The 27,561-nt window shown below is 36.9% G+C and overlaps 1 protein-coding gene across 5 annotated transcripts in view; it reads right to left on the minus strand.

Annotated features, from left to right (window-relative positions):
- Positions 1 to 27,561, minus strand: part of FAM53B (family with sequence similarity 53 member B) — a 120,173-nt gene that overhangs the window by 39,720 nt on the left and 52,892 nt on the right. For 4 of the 5 annotated variants that reach the window (XM_070945177.1, XM_070945173.1, XM_070945174.1 and 1 more), the window contains exons 5-6: positions 22,543 to 23,321; positions 19,042 to 19,068 (exon numbers count right to left, since the gene is read on the minus strand). In XM_070945177.1, the coding sequence (XP_070801278.1) occupies positions 19,042 to 19,068; positions 22,543 to 23,321 (806 nt within the window). The remainder of the gene's footprint in view (positions 1 to 19,041; positions 19,069 to 22,542; positions 23,322 to 27,561) is intronic. The other variant, XM_070945176.1, reaches the window with a different exon arrangement.

Here is a 27,561-nt window from a genome sequence, read left to right on the forward strand (position 1 = left end):
AGGCGAGAATATTCCTAGAAAAATTATGCAATGAAAATTCCCCTCTTCAAAAATAACTCCCCATCAGATTTAATGGAGTTAATGCCAAGTAAGGAAAAGTAGGATTGCAAACTAAGAGATTAAAAAGCTAGCACTAAGAAAGGACAAATTAGTCCACTTTTTCAAATCGCAACGGGAATAAAAAGCAGATATTAAATGGACCACTACTTCAGGGAACTGGTTTCAGATTTCCACGATAATCCAATTATGGCACAGGCAGTTCTGTAACATTTTCTAAATGACCTATCACCCCAAACTGTCTAGACAGCTCAAGAGTCCAAGACTAGCTCTGAACTACATTGACATGTGCACTGGGTTGTTGGTATATGGGATTGAAATAGGTGTCTCAGGTTCAGGAATAAATCAACCAGACTGACAGGTCTGTCATTCATTAAGAGCAACACTTCTAAAAAATGAACTATAATGCACTTCCTTTTGAATTAAGGGCATGGCCAGAGATACTGCACAATATTTAGCAATGTAATTCCTTAGGATTACATGGACGATACATTGGGGAGAACAGAATCAGCTATTTCAACAGTCCCTTTCCCTAAGTTATTTCTTGCTCAAATACTCTAAATCATCAAAGTACTATTTATGCATCTATCTTAGTTAAACTTTCATTTTCCCACTGTAGAAGTTATACATTTTTACTCACATTTTTAAAAGATTCTAATTTTAAAGGACACAAAAGTATTTTTTGAAAAAAAAAATTAAAATCAAATTTAAAAAAATTGATGCCATATATCTTTTTATAATTTTATATTATACAATACTGCTGAGAATTAACAATGATAAGCAAATGGTTTAGCAAATTTATTTTATAAAATAAAATTGAATTTTTTAAAACTCCAAAAGTTATCTAGGAGTAATTTTATATAGAAACTACCTTGGAGCCTTTCTACTCACATTCTATTACAAATTGAATGGATAAGATACTGTTGACAATTGTTATTTTTCAAAGTTCCAGCATTATCGTTCAAACAATTGTTACAACTAAAGTTAAATAATGGTAAAACTTCATACAGTTTTTTTTTCCAATAGTATAAGCTTGATGAAAAAATATGAATGACTTTCACTTATAAGCAAAATTAGCATTTAAGTAATTTTGGTATATGCATAGCAAATATGGAGTCCAGCCATAGTCATTCATATTCATTTTTCCAACTAAAGATATGTGATAGAATTCATCTATTAATGAACTGGAAGATAAGAAAGCAAAAGGTCTTGCCATTGTTCCTTCTTGTATACTATTATGGAATGACATGAGTAACAAAGTACAAACTGTACCTTTATTCACAGATCAAATTGCACACTACAATAATCAAAGCCCAGACAGTGATATGAAACTGGATATATTTATTGCCAGATTAATTTAGCCTACATGCCAAACAATCAAAACTCCTACATGAAATAGATGTGACTAGCTTATATATAAGTAATTAATGCAGCCTAACTGGAAAAGGGGAAAAGAAACAAGAATGACACATGAATGATAATGGATAATTTTTACTTATTTTTACTGCAATTATACACAGTGACAACCACTCTTCTGTTAATTCTTGTTTTAAGCATCATAACTTAAGCAGAACAAGGGCAGGACTCTTCCAACATCCTTTTCGCCTGAAAAATTTGGTCCAGCCTCTTTGTAATATCAAAAGTTTCCCTCTGCTATGAAAATTAGCTCCACCAAAGTCAAGAATGTTGACTCTAACTTGTCAAATCCTGCTGTGTTGTTCTCTGCAAGTTAGCATTTTACTCCCACATAGATGTAATTTGTCTTCCGCATCTGCTTTGACAAAACTGTTTTCTTTGGAATAACAATAATTTAAAAAACTTCAAAGAAAATATTTATAATTTTAGTCCTTATTTCAGCCTTATCAATGATAATCCTTCTAATGTCCATGAGGAATGAATTACACTTTGTTTTTCTATTTGCTTTTAAATGCGATCTTCCACTGCGATAATTGAAAAATCTGGATTTATTATGAAGGCTGCCATCAATGGATGTGAAACCTACTGTTCTATTTACAATTTGTGGAAACTGCTCAACACTAGATGCATATGTTGTTCAGGAATATGGCCAGAAGTGAGTCACAGGCTAACTTGTACCAGAATACTATGGATGTGGGGCCAGGGACATCAAAGTACTAGATGGTATCTTCCTTGGCTCCAACAAACTGTCCCTTCTATTCAAAAGTAATTTTTAAGAATATTAAAGTAACTAAGTTTGGATCTAGCTTGTTCCAAACCAAGTCATTAACACCTAATATAGTATTAGATACTACTATCTCTACCGCCATAGGCCGAGAAATATTCTTGGAACAGTCTAATGTCTGCCTTTATGACAGAAAAAAAGGGAAGGAAGGTTAAAAATAACCCAGGTTGCCTTATGGTTGATGGTGTTTTCTGATTATCCCTACTCCAAAAGAGCTTTTTGTTTTTTTGGTAACAGCAGTCAACATATTTTCAAAATTCCAAATGGGCCTACTTGTCCAAAGAAATTGTCTATCCCTGGCCTAGCCTTAGCAGTCCATGTTTTGGTAACCTCTAGGTTAGCTCTGCATGGGACGGCCTTTGAAGACAGTATGGAATGGCACCAGTTCAGATGTGAACAGCTACATTACTAATGGAAACCAGGTGTTAGGATGGTATTATGCTGATCTCTGCCAGCTGTAGTGCTCTCAAGTCTCCTTGCAAGCACAACTGAGCATGCTGATTTTGACCTCCTGAGCCTTGTATATGAAGTTAGAAATGCAATTTGGATATTGCAAATTTGTTGCATCATGTTGTGGACAAGCCCTTAAGCACAAAGTTTGCAAGATGCAGATCTTATAAAACACATCAGGAAAGTCCCAGAAGTAGTAATATTAAAGTTGGAAGGAAATGTTAAGAATTGTTGAGAAAGGAATACAGAAACACACTATTTCCATAGACTAAAGGAAGAGACGTTCCTGAAACAAATGAGTTATTAAGAGAGCCAAAAGAGAGCCAAATCTTCCTGCATTTTTTTCCAGCAACACATTTCCATCGTTACATATAATGAGAACAATTTTTAGCTAAAATGTCCAAGAGAATCCTTGGAGAATAATTGTCAAAAATGCAAATAAAACACAATTAATGTTTGCTTTTGCATCCTGTCCCAGAAATAGCTGGGTTTCATGAAAGGTTATTTCCTTTTAAAACAGAAAACGAGGATGGTGCTTCAGACCAGCTTTTCCAGGTTTTGTTATCATTACACCAAATAAATTGCATTTGCATTCATATAAAAATGTCCTTGTGTTATGCTCATGAATTATTTTTTTTCTTCCGTACTTTTGCTCTCCTTATGCCTTTTTATTTTGAGAAATGAGGAAAATGCAAATATATAGCACACTAGATTCCACAGGCAGCTTGCTCAAGCCTATGCACTTACCAAAGAGTATTTCTAAATCTTTGCAAAAAACAGGGTCTTGGGATCTCAGGGTTTAAAATAACCGAAGATGTACTTTTAAAATCCAGTTATCGGTCTTAATAAATTTTAGCTGCGATTAGGAGATGGAGATTAGACAAAATAATAGAAAGGGGAGAACAAGGGTGTGCAGTGCTTGCTTCTGTAATTTTTAAACTGAAATATAGTCAAGGTAGACCAAGAGTGAGTGGGGGTGGGAAGATTTGTCCAATTATCTCTTGCAAGAGCAGCGAAAAAGACTGCTGCTATTTCATATTAGTTCAGATAACAGATGGTAGGGAGAAAAGGCTGTCCATATGGTATGGGTTTTGCTTTTTTTAAAAAGCTCAGAAAAAGAAATAAAAAAGCTACTGTCAAAATATTAGGAAAAATTGCTATTCAATTGGATCGCTTTAGCAACATTTATCATAAGAACAATGTTCATTTGTATGGAATGGATCTGAGGGGAAAAATCACTAAATAGCATAACAACTACAACAGCACAGTTATATTTCAGCTCAGATTGTGTAGTACACCTATTTTTATATCATATAGTACAAAATACTTCATGATATGCCTTCTTTTTCTGTCCAATGACCATTAATCTTGCTTTGAAAGTTATGAAAAACCCAACTTGAATTTCTACCAGAGTTTTTCAACCAATTTGTTGAACTTCTACAACTTTCAAGTATACTTCTGTTATGCCAGATGGGATTCTGTGCACTGTGGTCACTGAAATGACGCATGCAGTGACATCATAACTCAAATCCTTTCCTTAAATCAGTGATGGCGAACCTTTTTGGCACCGAATGCCCAAACTGGAATATGCATGCGTCGGAGCGCAGGAAACCCAATGTTGTGGTCCGCCAGCAGCCTGCGGAGCTGGCAGTGGAGTCAGATAGTAAGGACGCCGGGGAGGAACATGGGTCAGTCCTGGAGTCTGGGGAAGGCTCAGACGAGAGCTCTGCATTGGAGGCAGAGATGGGGCCAGGGCCATCTAGGAGTGATACGCGGACTCCGGAGCCTCCAGAGTCAGACATCAGAGAGGCAGAGGAACAGGAGGAGCCTGTTTCTAGTGCGCGCATGCACAGAGCTGCCAGAAGGCACGAACAATTAAAACAAAAGGGGCGACTCGGGAGTAAGGCCTGGAGATGATTGGCCCCTCCCATAAGGCTTAAAAGAGGAGCAAAGGCACGTGGGCACTTTGTAGGAAAGCAACATTAAATCTGTTCCCAGTCGGGATCTCTGTTTGATTCTGGAATCCGTGTAGCTTTGCCAAGTAGGTCTTTGGCACAGTGTCAAGGGAGATAAAGATTGGTGATTATCCCCAAGGACTTCTCCGGAAGGACTTTTTGCAACTAATTAGGACTCAGCTGTGAATGAACTTAATTCACAGCTGTTGCAATAAAAGAGGTTTTTGGGACTATTCATGTGTTTTAATAACTCAGGAAACCTAGGTCACAACACCCAAAGACCAGCTGGCTGGTGCGCATGCACTGGTCTTTGGGTGCATGCACACCAGTGCCGGCCACCTGGTCTTCGGGTTTCTGGTGCGCATGTGCGTGCCGAAAACCAGAAGAGCAGCTGGCGATGGCAAGCATGCCCACAGAAAGCTCTGCGTGTCACCTCTGGCACACGTGCCATAGGTTCGCCATCACGGCCTTAGATATTTGTATCCTTATAACAAACACAAGATTTTGCATCATGATATATATTTTGTCACTTGCCTCACCATGTCCTCTCTTGTGGTTATATATAAGAATTGGGGTCCAATACATTGAAGGGAGGCTAGCTGGAGCAAACTTATGTGCTCCAAATAAATGTTTGTGATACTACTACTATTTGATTACACATCTCTTTGTGAAGCTATGGAAACTTCTTGTCTTCTTACATTTTGGGTGGGACAGCAAAATGTCATTGTTGACTTCCTATCATAATATGGGAAGGTCACAGAGATAGCAGAGTAGTAGCATAGAAAGGGGGGGAAATCAAAGAATAATTATTTGATTAAAAAGGATGATGTATGGAAAAAGACAAGCTACCTACAAAATGGCTAGTATCTGTGCTGCTGTGGTCCTGTCCCTTTAAGGACTTTCTGTAGCCAGCACAGCAACTGTAGGCTATAAAAGCTGAGCAGAGAGCTTTGGGTGTTGGTATCTGTTTGTCTTTAGAAGTAAAGCAACCTAAAACAGATAGAAAAATATACTGTTCTCCAGCAGTAGGACTCGTAAGGGGTAGTAGTTAGAGGAGGAGGAGGAGGAGGGGTGGTAGAAGTGGGGAAAAATAATAAACAGTGAGTAGTAGCCTTTCAATGCTTGTTTGTGTGTGTTGGCTAGTGTGGTTCAATGGTGGGTTGCTACCAGTTCGTCCCAGATTGGGCGAACCGGTAGTGGCAGTGGTGGGAGGCTCCGCCCACCCACCCAGACGTTTCTGTGCATGCCATTTTCAAAAGAGTGACTACTTCTTGTAAGTGGTCTGACATGAATGGGTGGCCCAGATTAGCCCCATGTTTAATGGGAAGGGCTTTGAGAGTTTATAGTAGTTTTCCAGGAAGCAGTAGTGGATTACTCCATGTGAAAAAGAGAATCCTATACAGATATGTCACTCCCCACACCTAAAGTCAGAAGTTTAGGAGTTACACCTATGACAAACATGAAGGTGTGCTGCCTATTTAGAAGAGGATATAATCTAAGTAGGCATGAGACGTCTTCTAAAAGGATTTAAAATTTGAATAATATGAGAACTCTAAAGCCCATTAGCTGGATTCTAAAGCAAAGAAGAAACGCAGTTGTATTCTGCAAATGAAAGTACTGCTACTCTATTCAATAATTATTAAATTCAGTTGCTGACCAGAATTATATTCTGTTATTTGATATAGAAATTCCCTTCCAGGACCCAAACTGAGTTGAAATTGGCTCCTTTCCATATTTTGGTTCTCCTGCCATATCACTCAAGAGTTCTGCAGCAAGGGCAGAAACAACTTAATGGGACTCTATTAAATAAAAGTTCAGGTTCATTTTGTAAATCTCTTTCGTTGTATCCTCTGTATCTACTACAGAATGTAAGGCTTCAGCCAAAGCTTCTATCTGTGTACAATGTTGTTAAGTGATTCACACTTAATTATACTGAATTGACTAATGTCCCCAGCCAATGCACATAGGTTACATGTTAAACTTGTTTGCTATAACTATGCCTGGTGATAAAGATAGAAGTCTGCAAGAACAGTAAATCACTAGTTGCAGTGGAGGGAAAAAAGGATTGCTTCATTTCCACATTTCTCATTCAGTAGGACAAAAAGGGGGTCTAAATTCTAAGAGCACAAAAAGATCCTTCTACAGCAATGCCTTTCACAAGGACCCTCTATTTATCTGTTGGAAAATGCATAAAATTACTCAATAAGAATATACATGAGTATAAGCTTTTCAATAGCACTTTAAAAAAACACAGCTGACTCAAATGAAATACAGTATCAGGACAATCTAGGGCAAAATGCAAGTAATAAATAGAACAACATCTAGAGAATATAGAGTTACCGAGGACGATTCAGACTAGCAATGTTTGGAGAGAAACTGTCAGCACTTTCACAAGCATTTAAGTTGTGTCTCTCATTTACCTGTAATGATTTAGTACTGAACCCACATGTCAACAGAAGTTTGAAGTATCCAAGTAACCATTTTTTATATACACTGCACAGTGTATATAATGTCTTATACAGGGCAAATTTGGTTGATGGAGAAAAATATTCAAAGGAAATAGTTGCAGTTGTCTACTCCTGAGAGGCCTGGCACCAAGAAGGGAAGAAGCAAATGAGAAAGAAACTACTATCTAAGTGTATTGGCTCATGAGCATATATTGTATTGTAGTTTTGTAGTTATAGTATGTGAGTGATATGATCAGCAATAGTCAACTAGGGACTAAATCACTGAAGGCATAGAGCAAGAAAAGGGCAAATTTATCCCTTTTCTTAGAGGGGTTGATAAAACTTGGAAAAATGGTTAAATCAGATTGGCAAGGGAATTAAGTTAACCAAAATAGGATAGTTGGTGACGATGAGAATATTGTTTAACTTTGCTTAACACAGTAAATGTTAAGTCACTTGGCTGCCACACTATACAAATATAAAACAAGACCTAATTGCAATCAAAGGTCAATGGACATATAATAGCAATACATTAATGCTAAGAATGGAGATACTTTGAAATACAAAGTCTTACTAGTTGAGAAAAACCTAACCTGGTTATGAATTGCACTGGATTCTTCTGAATGTAGATCTGTCAAGAAATGGGGGCTGGCCTCAAAACAATTTCGGGCATTTAGTGAGCCTCCTTGAGGAAAATGAAATCTTGCCTGACTTATGCATTTTTTCAGCATGCCCATGTAATAATTTTCCACAATTGGCAAGCTTTATTAAAAATTGTAAGATCATATTTTTTCAAGACAAGATATTTTAGAATGGATTTTGAGATGAATTATGGGGAATTTATATATCAGTTTGTTAAGAGACCCAATAATTTATCAATTGGCAATCGTGTAGATGCGATGGATAAATCATGTCTAATTATTACATTAGATAAATGAAATAATAAAGACATAATGAAAGAAATACTTTCGATACTTGTGAGGTACAACAGATAACTAAAATACATTGTTGGGAGTAATCATCAGCCATTTGTAATCTAGGTAACCTAACCTATTGGTTCTGTAGTTAAAACACGTAGTTATTAGGAATTTTTTTTATTCCAAAAGGTTATTTCGGATCTGTTCACAATTCAAACAACCTTTTGTTTCAGTTTTTTTTGTAGGATCAACCACCTACCTTCTTAAGCTGCCACATGATCCCAAGAAAAGATGCAGCTGAGGTGTCCCTGGTGCTGCATTAGCACTTTTTTAAAAAATCAAATGAGAATACTACACAACTTTAAAGGCTCTGACTTTCCTACTTTCTCTATTGACATTCAGGATCTAAATCTATTTGTAACTATTAGGATGTACCCCTTTTTTAATGGTCAACTGCATTCAAAAGGTGGGATAACCAACCACCTGTTGCTCTGCCAACTTCCAAAGGCCTCATTCATATTTGACTGGTTTGCAGGAACTCATGTAGAATGTGAAATCAGCAACAGAGAAATACTTGGACGTTGGAGAAGCCAAGCAGATCCCTCCTCACTTGGCACGTTAATAATATCATCTTATTGTACTACTACAGATGTATCTTTGCTGACAAGAATTAACTTCATACCATTTCTGACTGCAGCTAGCTTTTCTGCCAAACATTTAATGCCACATAATCCACATTGCAGCTGTTGAAATTTTATTACTAAATACATTTTCTACTTTGACATACGGCTGTTTAACTCTCTTTGCTCAGAACATTGTTGGGGGATTAGTTTTGCTATTGGTGTTCCTTTTGTTGCTTTGCTCCAATTTCCTTTCCATTTTAATCTTCTAATGTCGGTTTCCTTCCTGAAAGTTGTTTATTTATTATTTATTTGTTAAATTTATTTGCCACCTATCTTGCCATGTGAGGTTATTCTAGGTGGCTTTTTATTCTTCTCTTATGAAGCTTGATTTTGAATTATAAAACTTGATTTTGTATGGCAAACAGCAATAAACCTGCTAATTATATAATATTTTATCCTGGGTCATTCATCATGCTGAACCATAATTTGCTTAGAGTATGTTTGTTATCTAGATTGCAAAAGAAGCTAAGCTTCAAAGTGACTTCACATTATGAATTGTGATTTGAGAATACAGCAATTTAGAGAAATTTTTTTGTTAGTTTGATTTACAAAAATCAAGATCCTAGCCTGAAACCTAAATTATAATATTAATGCTTTCCATTCAATACAACAGATTTCTTTTCTATTCCTTTTCCATATTTTTTCATGCTTTTATATTACAAAAATATAAGTTTCAGTATATGGGGATATTGTCTGAAAAACTACTCTTTACAGTTTAAGAAATTCCCTTCACATATTGCTTTGCAAGTTCCCAACATTATAGAACATTTGTTTTTATTCACTTAAAAGTGTTCTGTCTTTTCATCTTTTTAAAAAGTGCATATATTCACATATTCCGCTTAGCATTTCAAAGACTACTTTTGATAGTGCAAGAATTATGCACAGTACACCATTTTCAGTACTGCTCATTTCATTCCTCACGCAAAGCCATGGCTAACATGCTATTGAGATCTGGGTTTACTGTTCCAAAAGTTACACAAAGAGGCATTACTTGAGCTTTTCTTTTTTTCCTTTGCTGGATTAATATAACTATTTAGGAACCTGGTGCTGTGTTTGGGGCACTTACCATACAGCTGCAGATACAAGATTTTCCCTCCTGTAAATGAAAAATGCAAATATGCACAACCCTAATCTTGACCTTAAATTAATCTTTTATAAGCAGCTCCCTTCCTACCTCTTCTGCCCCATTTCTTTGGGGGAATCTGTCCATTTATGAACATTTGACCCATACCATGCCAGGCTGTTTCTTATTAATGATTAAGCCATAGTATATTTAGTACAAAGAACAGAATCTTTTTATTTCCTCTTTCCATATGCTCCTACGTTAGCAGGAAAACAAAGGCAGCCGTATATTCAACTGACAAATTGCTGTCTCAATGCATTTGTCTGTCAAGGCTGCCTGAGAAATAAAGAATGAACATTTATGAGTCTGCAGTGCAGCTGTCCACTAAAGAACTACACCTGCCCATTCTTTACAAGCACTGCTAATAATCCAAAGGAGTCTGGATATCTTGCTTACTACTAGACTCAAGCATAGAGTTAGAAAAGATCTTGCGCATCTGATGCCATGACTATACAATTCACTATATAACTCCCCCCCCCCAAACTAGTCTTCTTAGGGCCCAGACATATTAAATTACTTCATAGCAGTGGACTCTTTGCTTCCTTGCATAAATTCTAAATCTGTGAATGTTCAGGTTTTCAAGCCCTAAATCTTGATAATTTCAGGGCAAATCTAACTACAGATTTAAGATGATTTAGGGGGGAATTCTTTCATATCTTCCAGGAATCTCTAGAGGTATTTAGAACGTATATTTCCCCAACATAGTACTAGTCATTATGTAGCCTAAAACAACAGCAACTTTGCAAATATGTAATGTGCTTACTTTTAATTTTACAAAGATGTTAGCTATCAATATTATACAGAAAGAAATATTCAAAGCAAATCTCCTTAACCATACTGTGTTAATACCAGATATGTATTTTAGGAGCTGTAGTTTCAACCCATGTGGGAACAAGCTTGAAGAAAGATGCAATATTTGATAGGATTTGTATATATCTTGTTTGTTCTCTAATCACTTGCTAGTGATTAGTGATTTTTATTCACACATCTATAAATATTCAATACTCCATACTCCTTACACATTGACAAGTAGCTAAAGTTCTGCATTGGGACATGGAACCTCTCTACATTAAAAATCTATACATTCATTCATATTTCTACTTTTTCGGATATATCAACCATCGTGTATGTGTTAATCTATTTAAGACATGAGACAAGACAAGCATCATTCAGATAAAGCTTATTTCTTCCAGAATCTTTTGCATCTCTTCCACAAACGAGTCCAATCCTTATGGATATTCAAGGCAATTCTACAGAGCACTCTTGACTGTGCATGTAATGCAATAACCACTATGGCTCTGTATGTGATGGTTTTTCTCCATTTGTCAAGCAGCAATATGTCATGACATTCTGGACAAAGCTATCAAATGCAAAGAAAGTGAAGCAAGGGCAGGTAATACCTATGGCAAGAAACTTACAAGAAAAGCAGGTTTTAACCCGATACTTGGCTTCCCATTTTTGAGTTCTTGTTTTAAGTGTTCTTAATATAGAATACTATTATAGTATTAATACTATTATAATATTATTATAGTATAGTATTCTTGGGCAGCAATTTTCCATACTTTTAAAATGACAGACATTGATTATAGTAGTTGGATTTGAACTGAGTCCTGGGAAAAGACTCACGACTTACTGGAAAAGACAATACATATATTTTTCAAATAAATATTTGGTGGCTCATGCAGACTTCAATTTGTGAGGGGACAATATTGCTAAAATAGCACTTTATTCTCTGGCTGTTCCTCCTCTGCACATTTCACAATGCATTTGTCAAATGTATATAAAATCCTTGTTAAAGAAAACATTGAATGCATCTACAGAAGTCCATGAAACCTTATATTTAATTAATGTTAGCTTAGAAAATGTAATAAGAAATTACACTGCAACGTAGTTATCAAAAAGTTACATTATCCTTATGGAGGTGAGATCATAAGCCTATTGCACATATACAAAATTCCTCCATAATGGCCTCCCACTTGCTTGAATAATGGGGATGATTTTATATGAGCATCATATATGTAGAGGGCTTCTTCCATAAAGTCAAGAATTCTAAATAGATAAATAAACCTATGTATTTTATGTATGGGTTTATAGTGATAAATAGTGGGGTTCTTCTGTAGTTGAGATTTGCACACTGAGCTACCTGGTTTTCAAAATCCAGATCTCTCCTTACCCTGAATAAAATGAGACTAATGGGAGTCAGTACGTCTAAAAAATATTTACAGCACAATCCTGTGAAAGTTCATGCCTCGACTGTAATTCATGAAGTTGACATTAGATATTTTATTGCCATTATACCTTTATGCTTTAAATAATTTCTATTGGTTATTACTTTTCAGGCAATAAGATTTATATAGCTGTGTTCTAGCAAGATATTTTCCTGTGACTGACTTTACTTATTTTGAAAATCACTTTGCTTAAGGCTGCTGCCCTTCAAAAGCAGTGCTATCTCATGTTTGATTGAAGTATAGTAATTTACACTTAGTATAAATCCATTTTTTTATTAATCTTTAATCTTATTTTTTTTCCATACAGTCATAATCAACACACAACACACTTTTTTTTTCCTCATAAGAACAGGATGAAAGATTCAGGCGTAGCTGAACTTTTGGGAAGTTTTAAAGCAGAAGTCCCCAACTCTTCTGGCTCCACAGCCCACTGCTTGTGGTGGTGGAAAGCGGAGAGGATGGTTGTGTGTACATGCCCACTGCTTGTACAAATGGAGCTTCGTGCACTTGCCCACTACTTGCGTGGCCCAGATCCCAATGGGCATGGCCCGGTACCAGGCTGTAGAACTGGGGGCTGGGAAATCCCTGTTTTAAAGTATTCAACCTCTATCTACTATCCTTCATTAAAGCTTCAAAATCGCCTCTTGGCTCAGGATTCACTTTTCATATTGATAGTAACTGTCATGCATTTTAGATAGATGTTAAAAGAACTGGTCACCAATCTCTGGTCCCCTGCTTAATTATGTCACCATCAGTGAAGCCATTAAGAAATAATATGGATCACACATGAATATTCAATGCAATTATTTATTTTAAATGCATATTTATTGCCTATTTAGGGTGTATCATTTTACATTCATAGATACATCAAACTAAATCAGTTATAAAACTGAATCAAAAGCTGTTAATGGCTCCATCACCAAACTTGAATGCAATGCAAATGAAAAAAAATTGAACATGTGCCTAAACTGTAACAAAGGAGTTATTATATGTTTTGTTTTGGGTGCAGAAAATTCATACTGTAACAAAATATCATAGCAATGAACTTCCATACAATAGAGCAGGGAAGAAGACCCACTACTTCTCAGGTCATAGTAGTTGATAATACTGGTTTGGAAGTTATTGCCTCTGTGGTTACTTCCACAAGTAAGGAAAGTCTGAATGTGGTTTCTTTCTGACGTATCTATAACCTGTGGTTCAATAAACCAAGACTTAGTATAATAAATGAACATCCTTTGCACATCTGGACATCCTTTCTTTTTACACTTACCATAATAGCATAACACTTGGGCCCTATCTTTGCTCACTGTAGCTCTGAACCTTTCTCAGACAGCTGACAACTTTGACATGACTTACCTGGCTGGTATTTGATACTACATTGCTCACATCCTACTGGACCAATAAGGACCATGAATTATGGCATCCATACAATGAACTTGAGTGGTTTGATGCTTTCTTGCACAGGCAATTAAAATCATGCAGATAGTTAAATTAAGCCATTTACTATAGATATTTAACAGTTCCCTTCAAAGCCTCAGCAGTACCATTCACCACCCTCTTTCATCCTACTAAGGAGAGAAATTAATGTAATTCTATTATACAAATCTATCTCCCGCCTTCCCCAATCAGAGAGAAGCATGTCAAGGGCAATACTAGAACAAATTGTGCTTCTGTGACCCTTTTGAGTGTTGTGGTTTGATTGATGTCTGGGATTAAAACACCACCAAAAAAAACGAAAACTGAGGGAAAGGAAGCTCTATGAGCAGCTGTTGTGCTGCTGCACGAACAAAAAGAAACAAACACAAAACCCCACTTACTGTTCCTCAAATGCTAAAGTGTTATATGCGCTGGAGATTTTGAATACCTCAACTTGCCTGAGTACACTGTTTCTCACACATATATTTTTAAACTGAAAGCTTTTCAGTCTTCAAAGGATGGAGCAGACTTCTTTTCAATTGCTCTGTAGGGGGCAGCAGGAGAGGCAGTCACTCCAGAAGTTGTAGATATTTGCACAAATCACTCCAAAGTCACTAACAAAATTCCTTTCAAAGAAGTGACAGCATTAAGGGCCACTTGTATAATGTTTTTTTCTTTTTCTCTCTCTCTCTTTAAAGAGATTATATATATATATGTGTGTGTGTGTGTGTGAGAGAGAGAGAGAGAGAGAGTGTGTGTATCCATGCCTAACTGCCTATCCAAATTCCCACAGGACCCCAAATCCTAGTGAAATTTTAAACAGAGCGCCTACCCCCTCCCCTTGACTCATATCACCACCACCACAAACACAAGGAACCTGGCAGAATTGCAACCAGCCAGCCTGCAAATGGAAACATGAGATCTTTGCTGTGGCATCCAAGCAGATTTTTCTTGCACAAACCAGTTTCCAAGTTGGCTCTCAGCTGTGCACATGCAGGATCAATATAGGTAATTATGAAGAGTGAATGTAAATCCAGGACTAGGCGGATATGTTATCACTAAGTGGTTACAAACAATAATACTTAGCTTTCTTTCACAAACCTCTGTGAAGGGAAGTATAATAGGTAACATGGCAGTTTCATTTCAGCCTAGACTGTATGTTGCTCATTAAACTACTAGATTTGAGTGTGTTTATTCAGCCTATTTGACAGTGGAAATTTATGACAGTAAATTATTATTAAAAGTGGTTTGCCTTTGCCTTTTTAGGATTGAGAAGGTGACTGGCCTAAGGAACCCAGCTGGCTTTGTGCCTAAAGCAGGACCAGAACTCATGGTTTTCTGGTTTCTAGCTTAATGTCTTAAGCATTATGCCAAACTGGTTCTCTAATTCAATTATATATTTATAATTTATAATACTGTGTTTCCCTGAAAAATGACCTATCTCGAAAGTAAGTCCTAGCTTTATTTTTACACATGCATCCAATATAAGCCCTATCCCCAAAATAAGCCTTAATTAAGAGTTAAGGGTGCACGAGTAAAAATTAAGCTGGGGGGATGGGGTGTATGGGAGCTGCCCTATTACTTATCTTCGGACAGTTGCAGCCAGGCGTCACACACCCCGACATCTGCCTTGCGGGCCCATTTCTTCTGCAGTTGAGAGGCCTTCAAGAAAGCCTTGCCGGCTGCAGAATAAGTTCCTAAAACCCTCTGACAGTGAAAAGGAGCCAAGGGGTGACGTGTGCAAGTGATGTGAATCAGTGGACAACATCTTCCCCCCCCCCAAAAAAATAAGACCTGGTGCCTTTTTTGCGTGGCAAAAAAAAATAAGACAGGGTCTTGTCTGTCTGTCTGTCCGTCCGTCCGTCCGTCCGTCCGTCCGTCCGTCCATCCATCCATCCATCCATCCATCCATCCATCCATCTATCTATCTATCTATCTAAAGCTCTTGTTATTTTAGTAGTTTAATCTTTAATTGGCCAAAACAGTGCATCAGTGAGCAACAGTTTTTGAACCAAGGTATCTGAAATGGGCTAAATTACAGAATGTGTCCAAAATCTGAGGCCTATGACTCCCAAGAGAATGAAATTTGGGGAAATTGTGGCCTCTTCAGTGCTACTGCCTGCTACTGTAGGAACATACTACATTCTCAATGTTTCATGACAGTTTCTTAGCCAGTCTCACCATCCCTTGCTCCCTGCCCCCCATCAAGCAGCAGCTACTTATCTGCTTCTGGGAAGGGAGGAAAGGTGGCACAGAGAGGAATTCCCACACAATCTTCCCTTCCCATACCACTACTGCATGATCCCCTCATCTGTGTAACCCCTCCTCCATGGATCTTTCCTGACCTGTACTATCTTGCCACATGCCTTCTTCAACCCACACAGCACCTCTTGCACATTTCCCTAATCTAGACTGTGTGGCACTTCTTGCACATGCCCATGCACTCTTCCCAATATGTGCAACCCCTATGCACACCATCCTCAATTGGCATGACACCTCTCATATGTCTCACATTCTTGTTGACGCCCCACTACCCTCCCATGTGCCCTCTGACCTGCATGATACATGTCATGAACTCTTGGACACCCTTCTTTTGACCTATGCTGCTCACCCACATGCCCTCTCCATCGGCTCATCTTTGGCACACACCAACATATCTTTCTCAATCACACAGCACCTCTTGTGCTTCCTTATGTACCATTCCTGACCCATACAGTTCCTCAATTCCTTGCCCATCTCCAAGTTTCCCACTAGCAAAGTAAATTCAAGGGAGGGAGGGAGGGAGGAAGGATTCTGATGCTCCCCACCAACAGGACACAGATTACCTAGTATGTTATCATATTATATGTGTGGTTTATTATTTTGTTTTTAGTTTGCTGCCCAGTCACACTGTTTGAATTGGGCCGCCTTATAAATTCAGTAAGTAAGCTAAAATAAAATAAAATAAAATTCTTTGCCAATTAATTGGTGAAAGACTGATCATGAATGAGTTAAAAATGGGAGATTCCCTTTTTGACCTTGAAGCAACCACAGAATTGCTGCCTGTGGGGGAAAAGAGTACTGCCTCCTATGTTTTCTGTTGGGCTCCTTTAAAAAGAAAAAAAAAAAAGCACTGTTGGTTTTAAAAACTTTGCTTCCACTCCTTTCTACAAAGCCTACTTTCTAGGAATCTTTGTGACCTTAAGAACAGCAATCGATTATGACTCACAAAAACTCTTTGAGGAGCAGAAAAACAACAACAACCCTGAACAATTTGCCTTGGTCACACAGAAAAAACTAAGGAAAGATTGAGAACAGGGACCCTAGTCTCCTGAATTACTCCAGCGCCTTAGGCAAAGTTCTTTCTTGCCTGTCACAACAAATGACTTCATTGTGTTCCTACCAGAATACATACAAATATCCCAGCTCACTGTTTTATGAATTTTCACTGCATCAATATGTATCTAATGTTCTTGCATAATAATGCAATTCTTCAAAAAGGAAATGCTATTAGTGTCCAGGCAGTGGGGGAAAAAATGGACAGGGTAAACATACCTAACCTTTAATATTATTTTCATGTTTTGGGTCACATTTTTGTTGAATGTATTTTTAAAAAAAAGATAAGAAAAATCAACTCAATAATGTTTTAGTATTTCTAACAATGGATAGATTTCGATGAACAGATCCAGCAGTCTTAAGTATGTATTAGTGTAAAAATATCGGTAGTCCTCACAACCTCTAAAACGCAATGTCATGTGACCATATCATTTAGCAACAGCAATCCCAGCAGTCACCATTGTTAAGTAATGATTGCTGGTTATTCAGAAGGTGAAGACTTCATGTGACTGAATTCCTGCCAACTTCCCACAAGCAAAGTTAATGGGGTTGCAAGTCTTGGTCACGGCAAGCTTTTCGTTAGGCAACTTGAAATCAAACCGGCAAGCGGGTGGGTGCTATGGAATGTGGGCTGGGGAAGTGCTGTAGTGCAGTGCGAATGTAGGCATGTGGGTGGGTGCATAACCGCAGGATTATTGTGATGGCCACAACTTTGAGGGCAAGTTGTAAAACCCACTTGGTTCAGCACCATCGTGACACTGAAAAGTAACAGAATTAGCAATTGTAATGTAAGGAGAATCTCTACTAGAAACTCTCTAGTCATCCAGTCATCCATTGGGAAAATATCCTAATCTGACATTTCTGATATTTCTATCTTACTTTTTAAAAATCTATCTATATTATATTTCAGTAGGTGTACATCTACCACCTTTCCTGTCTCTTTACATTTGTTAGGCCTAAAACAATCATGGTCAATTAAAGTAAGGGCTGAATGTTAAAAATTGTTATTTGTTTAAGACAATTATTCAATTTATAATTAAAGCTTTCTGATTTTTCAGAATACCTCTAACATGTGTTGGAAATCGTTTAGATTTAGCATTTGTGTGAGAGGTTCAAGAACTATTTCCAATTCCTTTTGCCCCACTCCATTTAAATCCTTACTACAACAGCTTCTGGCCACCCCCTTTTTCAGGGTTTATTTTAAAAAATTAATTGGCTGCAGCCCATTTCTGAGGGAAATGTTTTCTGGTTTCTTGTAAGGTAGATTTATGAAATGGTATTTTGAACAAAGCAACACGAAAACATCTGGCAAGCATTTGTTAATGTGAACTCAAATGATGGCATCTAAGTAACTAATAAATTAGGAGAATGTGTTTTTTGGGGGGGCTGGTTTGGTTTTTCTCCCCCTTTTCTTGCATTCATTAAAACCAGCATATGATGAAAAGGACTGATCACAATTACAATTACATGGAAGCTTGCTTTGCCTGAATGCCTTCTTGTAATATTCTATCAAGACCTTTTTAGATCTCTGATTTGCCATTTGGGACTAATTTATATAGTTCTTTCATCCAGATGGTTAAGATCACACAAGGACCCACACAACAGAAATAGTTAACTTCAATGCTGGATCTTGCATTGTTTTGCACAGTAGGAATCTTGCTGTACAGCAGAATATATTGTGTTGCTCTGTATCACTGTCAGATATAGTGAGTACCCCATCAATGTTTGAGGCACCCTTAACAGAAAATGTACTTAAAGTGTGAAAATGCTACTTTTCTCATTGAGCCATTTATATACTTGATGGCATACAAGATTGTTCTTCTAACTGTATGAATTTTCAGGATAAAGTAGGAATATTATAAAAATATTTTAGGAATCAAATAAATTCTTTATAACAACCATCTTAAAATATTTTAGACTTTGATATCCAGGACACTATAATTACTAAAACAACAGACAAAATTAATTTAAAGAATATCTAAATTTGTAAAATACTCTCTTAGTTTAGATTTATTAAAACAACTTAAGCTGAAATACAGTTCTATAATTACAAGAAAGCCTGTACTATATTATCAAATTCTATTTCAAATGATCAATTTTTGGTATAGGAAGTTTAACTGGATCCTGAATAAATTCAGACAGCAATAACTCTTTGTGTTTTAACTCTTTGTGATTTAAAACATAGACATAATTTTCCAACAGTAGAAAAGACAATATAGACATTTACATGTAAAAATAAGCTGTACTTACAGAATGAAACCTCCAGTTCATGACAAACTGCAGAAAACAAATTTATTATTCTGCATCAATTAATGTAGCCTACAATTGGACATTGTAACATTTTAACCTGAAACTAGATCAGGAATGAATAGAAATCAAATTAAGATTAAATTTTTATTAATTGGGAAGAGTTATAGCTAATTATGGCTCAAATTATCCAAACCTGGGAAAATGTCCATCATCACAGATTTAACTGGCACACAGGAGTCTTTGGATAAGAAGGATCCACAAGCTATGATCCAAGCTTTAAGAGTAAATAAATGGAATTTTAATAATACTTGGCTTATCCAATTTTAAATCATGAATGGTCCATTATTTGGGAGTATTTCTGTCTTGAATGATTAAATTTGACTTTGTCCCATTCAGTCTTTTCATGTGAGCAAAAGGTAGACTGAATTGTTTATTGCCATTGTTTTAAATGAAGTGCACAAAAGGGAGCTCTGCATTTGATCAGAATAATATGGATACAAAGGGATGGCTATATCTTTCTTTATATGTTTGCTCAATCAAATAATGTAGCTCTATAGCAAATAAAGTAAAAATGTTAAAGCAATTAACTGGTAGGAATAAGGTTTAAACTTGTCCGGTCACTGACTACATTTTAATTAGAGAGAGACTTTAAACACATGACCAAAGGGCATAAACTGACTCATTGCTGCTAAATTATAAAGCAATATTAATGCTGTTGATGCAATATACAGTATGAAGAGTAAGGTACATTTTCTGATTTCTTTAAGGAAACCTACATTAACACTTGAGAAAGTCATTTAAATTATTAATAATTCTGAGAGGCTTAAATAATTGGGATTGGAGTGCCTTTTTAAAAACTGTTCTTCCTTTGATACCAACATTGTTTAAATTATCTCACTGATTTCATTGGGATCGAAATTCAATTTGCAGATTAGATCTATACCCTAGTATTTACCTTATGGTTCTAGCAATCTTCTTGGGGGTAAATATCAGCAGATTCAAGTTTATCACTGTCCTACCTTTATTCCTCTTTGGTAATACATGGATTTTGTTGTATATTTTCCTATTCCAGAGTAACTACAAAGACACACCTTTTCACTACAGTTGTCCTTAATCTTTTTATCCCAATAAAGCAATTGAAAGTCCCCGATGCTGCTGAATGTATGTAAAATATGTTTAAAGCCCTGCTGGTTAAAAAAAATTAAGCAATACAAAAAAGTGTTTCATTGAGAGATTCCTTTTCTGGCTTCCTTCCTTAATACCCAAATATTCCTGGATATAGACACAAAAAACTATATATTTTTAAAGATTTCTGCAAGTACAAGAGACTAAAAAACTTCTGGAAAATCCAAGTAGTAGAATTTCAACTTGGGACTCCTAAAGTATAATGTCCTTTTTTAAAAAACTACTTATTTAGTTTATTGGTTAATAAAAGTAGATTAGCATATTACATTTCACACGTTTTCAGGCAGGAATTCCAAAGCAGTTTAATGTATTATTTGCCCCTAAAGTCACCTGTGCATATATCTCCTTACCCAAACTTCATTAGGGAAAAAAAAATTTAAACAAAAACAAATCAACTTTTTCAATCAGCCAAGGGTATATACCAGTGAAGGCTAACCTTTTCCGAACCGAGTGCCGAAAGTGTGGGCGCATATGCCCGAATGCATGCAGGTGCGCCCGAACCCTCAAAATGCAATGTGCACACAGCCCCCATGCATGTGACCTGCCCCATACATGTATGCATGGCCCTCCACATGCTCCCGTGCAAGTGTGTGCGCCCATCCAGCACACGCCCCACCCTACGCATGCATGTGTGGTCCCCTGCATGCGTCCCTGCGCATGTGTGCACCTCCCAGTATGTGCCCCACACCCCGTGCATGCGCAGCAGAGACCTGAAGACTAGCTGGCTGGTGGGAAGTGCGCGCGCATGCACGGCACAACTGAACTGGGCCGATGGCTTGCGTGCTCAAAGAGAGGGCGTTGTGTGCCACCTCTGGCACTCGTGCCATAGGTTTGCCATCACGGGTATATACTGTATAAAATACATCACAGAAAGGAGGGGAGAAAAGTTCCTTCCATCAAGAGATATTTTAATCAGGTAAAGTAAAAACAAAAACAAATAGGAGCACTTGGTGAAGAAATAAGTTCTTAACAAAAACTATATTGATATTGTTTCCTGGTTGCTTATTTGTACCCTATGACTATCATTAAGTGTTGTACCTTATAATTCTTGATGAATGTATCTTTTCTTTTATGTACACTCAGAGCATATGCACCGACAAATTCCTTGTTTGTCCAATCAAACTTAGCCAATAAAAAATTCTATTCTATTCTATTCTATTCTATTCTATTCTATTCTATTCTATTCTATTCTATTCTATTCTATTCTATTCTATTCTATTCTATTCTATTCTAACATTTACTGCAGCATATTTTGTTCAGAAGAAATACCAAAATGATATACAATTCAAGGCAGTTAATAATAAAGCCTCCTGGAGATACAGGACTGTTTACAGCCTACAGCCAGTGTTTGCAGTCTTATGACTATGAAGGCCAGAGCATAGACATGTCATGGTAGCAAAACTGGAATTCTGATACAAAAGCAAAATTAATACACAAGCTACTTTTCAAGCCTGATTTATCTCTGGATTATACAAAAGTGCTGATATTTTATTAAGTAGGATCAGATAACACTTTAGTTATTTGATACAAGAATAAAAGGGACTTTGCATGCTTTAAGGGTTCTTTAAGAGTTCTTACAGCTCAACTTTTTTAAAACTATTTTTTTCTTGTTCTGAAAGTAAAAATGTATGGGTGTCACATCCTCTGATATATAGTTCAGATATCTTATCTGTTCAGCTCTTTAGATTCCTGAGTGAACAGGAAAGTACTGCTGCTTGAAGAGAAGAGCAACAACGAAGTGGAAAATTACAGACGTTGTGACTCTGAAGTCAAAGCTCATTAGACAATGAACTCCCCAGTTTAGAGAATTCAGAACAGAAAATAGGTGAGCACCGGTGCCTTTGAGGTTTCCTCCAGTTTCCACAGTATATAAGCCACCCCTTCAACAATTAATTATATAAGGTCAAAAAATATTACCAGTATCTTTCTTCCTAGAGGAAAACAACTCGGTTTCAATAATGCTGAACTGTAAGAAACGTTAAATTGATTTGAAAGTTACATTATAAAGTGAATTAAGTTTTAAAAAAAAAGTTTCGGAAGAGTATTGTTCAGAATAAAAATGAAAATAGTGTTCAAATGCAGGAGAGTTAGAGGAAATATTAATTACAGTAACCATGAATTTTGACCTATGCACAGAAAGAAGATAAGGAATTGGGAAAAGACCTAAAACTGGATGAAACTATTCAGTTTTCTGAGTTTTATCGCTAACAGTGTCAAAACAGTGCAGACATCTATGCATAAACAAACCCCTTAGTGTTGTTTTATATATCTTAGGCTTGACCATGCTATTCCCAGTGTGAGATAATCAATTCTTACCTGTGTCATCTTGACAAGGTCCAATGAAGGTCTTTGTTCCTTTACCTCTTCAGGTCGTCTTCGCTTAATTCCAACTTTCTTGTCATTAAGGACACATGGTTGAGACCGACTTCGAGAAAGCCCATTGGAGCGCCTTGTCAACTCTGGTGTCGAGGCAGGTGTGCTGTTTGCTGAGGGCAGACAATATTCCGAAAAGGAAATTTGATCATGGGAACAAGAGAGAGATCGCTGGATGTCAATCCTGCCACTCTCAGAAGAGCTATGATCATTACCCCAAATATCATTTGTCTGTCCGTAAGTGGCTGACTTTCGCATTCCTTGGCATGGCTGACACCCAAATCTATTGCTAAATCCCATCTGGTCATATGATGAGGAGAGAGTACTTGACCTGGAAGGAAGGCTAAAGCTTGAACTTCTCTGCATGGTTGTGAATCCATTGGAGTAACGCTGCACACTTCCCCCGCTGTAGCAGCGTCTCTTTTCTACAGGAGTCCAGACCTTTGATCCTATGGGCTTCCATGAAGCCCGGCAACTAGACATCTCATCGGAAAAAGAGAGTGATCGACACTGGCGTTTGCTGGGAGGTGCTGAAGGGTTGCCATTGCGGTCACTAAGGCTGAGATCCTTGATCAAGTTGGTTACTGAGCATGCGTTAGCTGGCTCTCTCTGCCATAAAGAGCTTTCATCATTTTTGTCAGGCAAGCAGTCCCAAATGTTGGCACTTGGCTGTTCGACCTGAAGGGGATATTTCCTGCTGAGATCTCTCCATCTGTCATTTTCTAGTTTTAAAGGATAAAATGATATACAATCAATCAGTCAAATATTTATTACAGTCAAAGTCCGGTACAATTAAAAATTCTCAAAGAGTATCTAGAATAAAACAACACACACAAATCAAATCTATGTTCAAATCATAATTTGGCAGCCTATCTGTCAGTTGCACATAAACAAGAGCAAGGCCTAAGCTATAATATAATATTAGGCTTTAAATTGTGAAGGCCTATACTTATTAGACAATAATAAAAGTACAACGGGGTGATGATATCAAAAGATTTAGTGCATTAATGATATAAAATAGTTATAATGGATTATTCATCAGGTTTTGGCAAATCTGCTGCTGTGTAGAATCTTGCTACCTGTGCTGTGACTACCATCCATTTGTCTTTAAGCAACCACTGAAGATAAACGGTATTGGAATGGACAGGATACCTATTAATTATCGGGCAATTTTTTTTTGTTCAAATGTCACTATAAAAAGAGCAGCAAAGAAGGGTGTGTCCAGAGGCTTCCACCTGTCCAGAATCATAAGAGACATATCCTTTCAACCAGTGGTATCCCTTTGTATTTGCTGTCCAATAATATACTGTACATTCATTAGTGCTATTTATCCCTTATCACCTATATAATTGAAAAGCACAATACATTACAAGAAACATCTCCAGGAACTCTTTAGGATTAATCCCCAAGATTTGTTTTTGTAGGTTATTGACTTAAAATGAAGCATGATACAAGTTAGTTATCTGTGACCAAGAGCCACAAAGAACAATGAAAAGAAACACCAAAGTGCTGGGTATGATAGTTGAGCAACTTTTGACTTTCATAAACTTTTTTACTGGTAGCTCTTCTTCTTTTTTTTTTAGTTTTATAAGTATAGGCTAACAATTTGGAAGTGTTTTAAAAGTGAGTTCCATGACAGATACACTCCATTTATTATTATTAATATAATTAGATTTGCAATCAGCACAATTTTGATCAGATTTCACAATGCTTCTGAGACATGGGATATACCTTAGTAACTTAATTACCTCTACAAAATGTCAATTTGCTTGGTTTTGCTGGCTATAAGGCCATTTCATACTGCAGTTAGGCAAATAAAATCTATATTTATTTAATCACAATGCACAGTTTACCAGGCCAATGTTGGCACATACCATAAATCTGAACAATTTAAAAAAGGTTGTAAAATTAATCATTTCAAAAAACAAAACTTTTAAATAACAATTTGTGAAGAATTTAACATTTGGGGATTTAAATTTCTACTTATTTGATCATTTGGTTAAATAGCATATCTTATTTTAGAATTTAGCAAATGAAACTACGGTATGAGATTTTTCAGAAAGAGAGCACTCTGGTGTTAATTCTCTTTTTTCAGAACTCTGAAGCATGAATCAAAATAGTTTTCACCTGCCTATGAAAAAGCTTAATTGAAATCTAAATAAAATTTATGTTAAGTGGAAGGAAAAAAACCCACTATACTAACCCTTGAGTAAATCAATTTACTGGGATTGCAGCGCTCATTCTCCTGATCAGAGTAGTATGATGCAGGGGTTCCCAACCTTGCCGTGGTCCAGTACTGTGCTGTGCAAGTGGCAGGTGAGCAGTGGGCGAATGCACATGAAGCTCCATTTGTGCTCACCAGCCACTTGCACGGAACCATCCCTTCTCCCACTCCCCCCCCACTGGTCTGCAAAACTGGAAAGGTTGGGGACCACTGGTATAAATAATTCAAATTATTCTCTAAGTTACTAGAAATACAGGAGAATAGAAACATGAAGCTTGAGCTATCTAGGCCATTATAGCCGCGGTGGCGCAGTGATTAGAGTGCAGTACTGCATGCTACTTCTGCAGACTGCCAGCTGCCTGCAATTTGGCAGTTCGAATCTCATCAGGCTCAAGGTTGACTCTCCCTTCCATCCTTCCGAGGTCGGTAAAATGAGGACCCAGATTGTTGGGGGCAAGAGGCTGACTCTGTAAACCGCTTAGAGAGGGCTGTAAAACACTGTGAAGCAGTATGTAAGTCTAAGTGCTATTGCTAAGTGCTATTGCTATTAGAAAAAGTAGTATTTCCTATCATACATAGTAGTCCTTATGTGATCCAAAAATGTGATTATGTGATTTATATTACTAAAAACTAGAGTCTACATTTTGTTCTTTATGTCTTTCAGAGATCCTTTCATTCACAATATTCTCCTTTCTTTTCTTTTTTTTTTTTCAAATAAATAAATATATAGGTTTATTGCAAGCTTAATCTCTCTACAAGAATCTGAACTACTAATGGTTCAAGCAATTTGGTGGCAAATAAGGATTTCATTGTGGGCTGTCTTAGATTTCTTGTGGGTGCTAAGGGATTTCAGACTGAGGATGCTTTGGTCAGAGATTCTGATGTCTGGTGGAGGTTTGTTCTCCGATCCCGTGGATTGGCTTCCGAACACCTCACCTCACAATATTCTCCTTTCAAAAGTCTCTAGTATCTAGATTTAAGTAAGTTTAGTGTCACAAATTCTAAACAATGGTTAATTTTATCTACAATTAGATTCTTTCAAATAGCTCTGTAAAGTCTTACGTAAAATTGTCTTGTTTTCCTCTAACTATAGCTACAGTAAATCTTGGTCGTCTGGATTTGGATGACGCTGGTTATCTAAATTGGAAGGAGATATGGAGGAAACAGATGATCCTGACACTTACAGCAATTTATTCCCACAGTGCTCAACAATAGTTTAATCATAAATTTAAATATTATGTCCAAACAAGCATCTATATTTTATTCCCAAGTTTTGCTCATACTCAGCACTTGAATTTAGGGAAACAATATTTTTTCCATTGGGAAAAAAACATTCACCTTAAATATTTGCTGCCATGGATCCCAGTCAGTTCATGCTACGGCCAATCCAGAAACCTATTTTAAGATCATGGTGATCTTAAAGATATATTATTGTTTTGATAGAATATGGGTCAGAGAACAGAAAAATTCCTAATATGCGGACTCATCCCTCCCCCGACTTTTGGATAAAAATGAAACCATCTAGAATTATAGCTCCATTGTAAGCTGCCGTGAGCTACTGATTCATTTCAACATCTCACCTACATCTGCTGTGGTTGACAGTTATTAAAGTTCTGACTTAAATTCAGCTGACAGTAGCTTTGTTAAGAAACAAACCATGAGAACAGCAGCAGAGAAAAGCAACAGATTCTGTACTATTATCAGGAGTGGTGGCTTGTTTCTTCTACTTTTTTCTCTCTTCTAAGAGACAAAGGAAATCAGAAGATTGGAACTGAAACTGCTTACGCATGAAATATAGTTTCAGCCATATCTGAATGGCTGAATTTAATATCTTATTCAGCATGAAGCAAAAATACTGGGGATTATAGCACTGAGAACATTTTTTAAATCCATACATTATTAAGGCTTACAATCAATCTCAAAGCGCTAGAGTGCAAATTTAATTGTACTCCAAAGCAGCTCAGTATCCTAACAATTTGGATGAATGAAAGGACTATTTAAGCAGAATGACATAGGGGTGTACATAGGGTGGGTTCAGTTTCAAAGACTTGAGTGATGAAGGTTTTAATAAGAGGAAATTCTGTTCTTAGTGATGTGTGTGTATCTATTATGAATATTTATTAGGAGAAAAGCCTGCAAAGCAATAGATGGCAACAATCCAAAGCCAGGAAAAAGATTATTCTGTTAGCATTATATGCAAGAGGAAATAATCTTTTTTCCCCCTTCTTTGTTGTTCAGGAACAGTTCACAGTGTATGTGCTATCATACTCAAACCGCACCACTATCTGCAAGGTCTCCATTTTATTTTGTGATAATTTCCCCTCATAATCAGGCACCAAAACAGAACTCTGGAGTCCTTCCCTACAATCCTCATGTGCTTTCTTCTTTAATCATATTCTCAAAGGCCAGTTGCCTTGACATTGAATATGGAAAAAGTTTTGTGCTTGGTATTGGCTGACCTTTAAAAACCATTGCTTAGATGTTTTGTTCTGAAGCCTTATGTAGACTACAGTTTCTGGATTTTTGCTGACAATTATTTTAACAATTAGGTACTAGAAACTTGGTAAAAAATGTGTAGCATAAATGCAGACAGCTAAACAATTTTAATTGTTTAAATACACCCACAATTAGCTTGAGGTCCTAGGCCTTAGGGCCAGTACTTGGAGCAAAACAATGCTAACCTGAACAACTTATATCAGCAGTGACCAATCCCATGGCTATGCAGACTAATCAAATAA

This window comes from Pituophis catenifer, unplaced genomic scaffold (genome assembly GCF_029215685.1).
Source record: "Pituophis catenifer annectens isolate HBS135680 unplaced genomic scaffold, rPitCat1.0.hap2 SCAF_6, whole genome shotgun sequence".
In the NCBI taxonomy this organism is placed as follows: Eukaryota; Metazoa; Chordata; class Lepidosauria; order Squamata; family Colubridae; genus Pituophis; species Pituophis catenifer.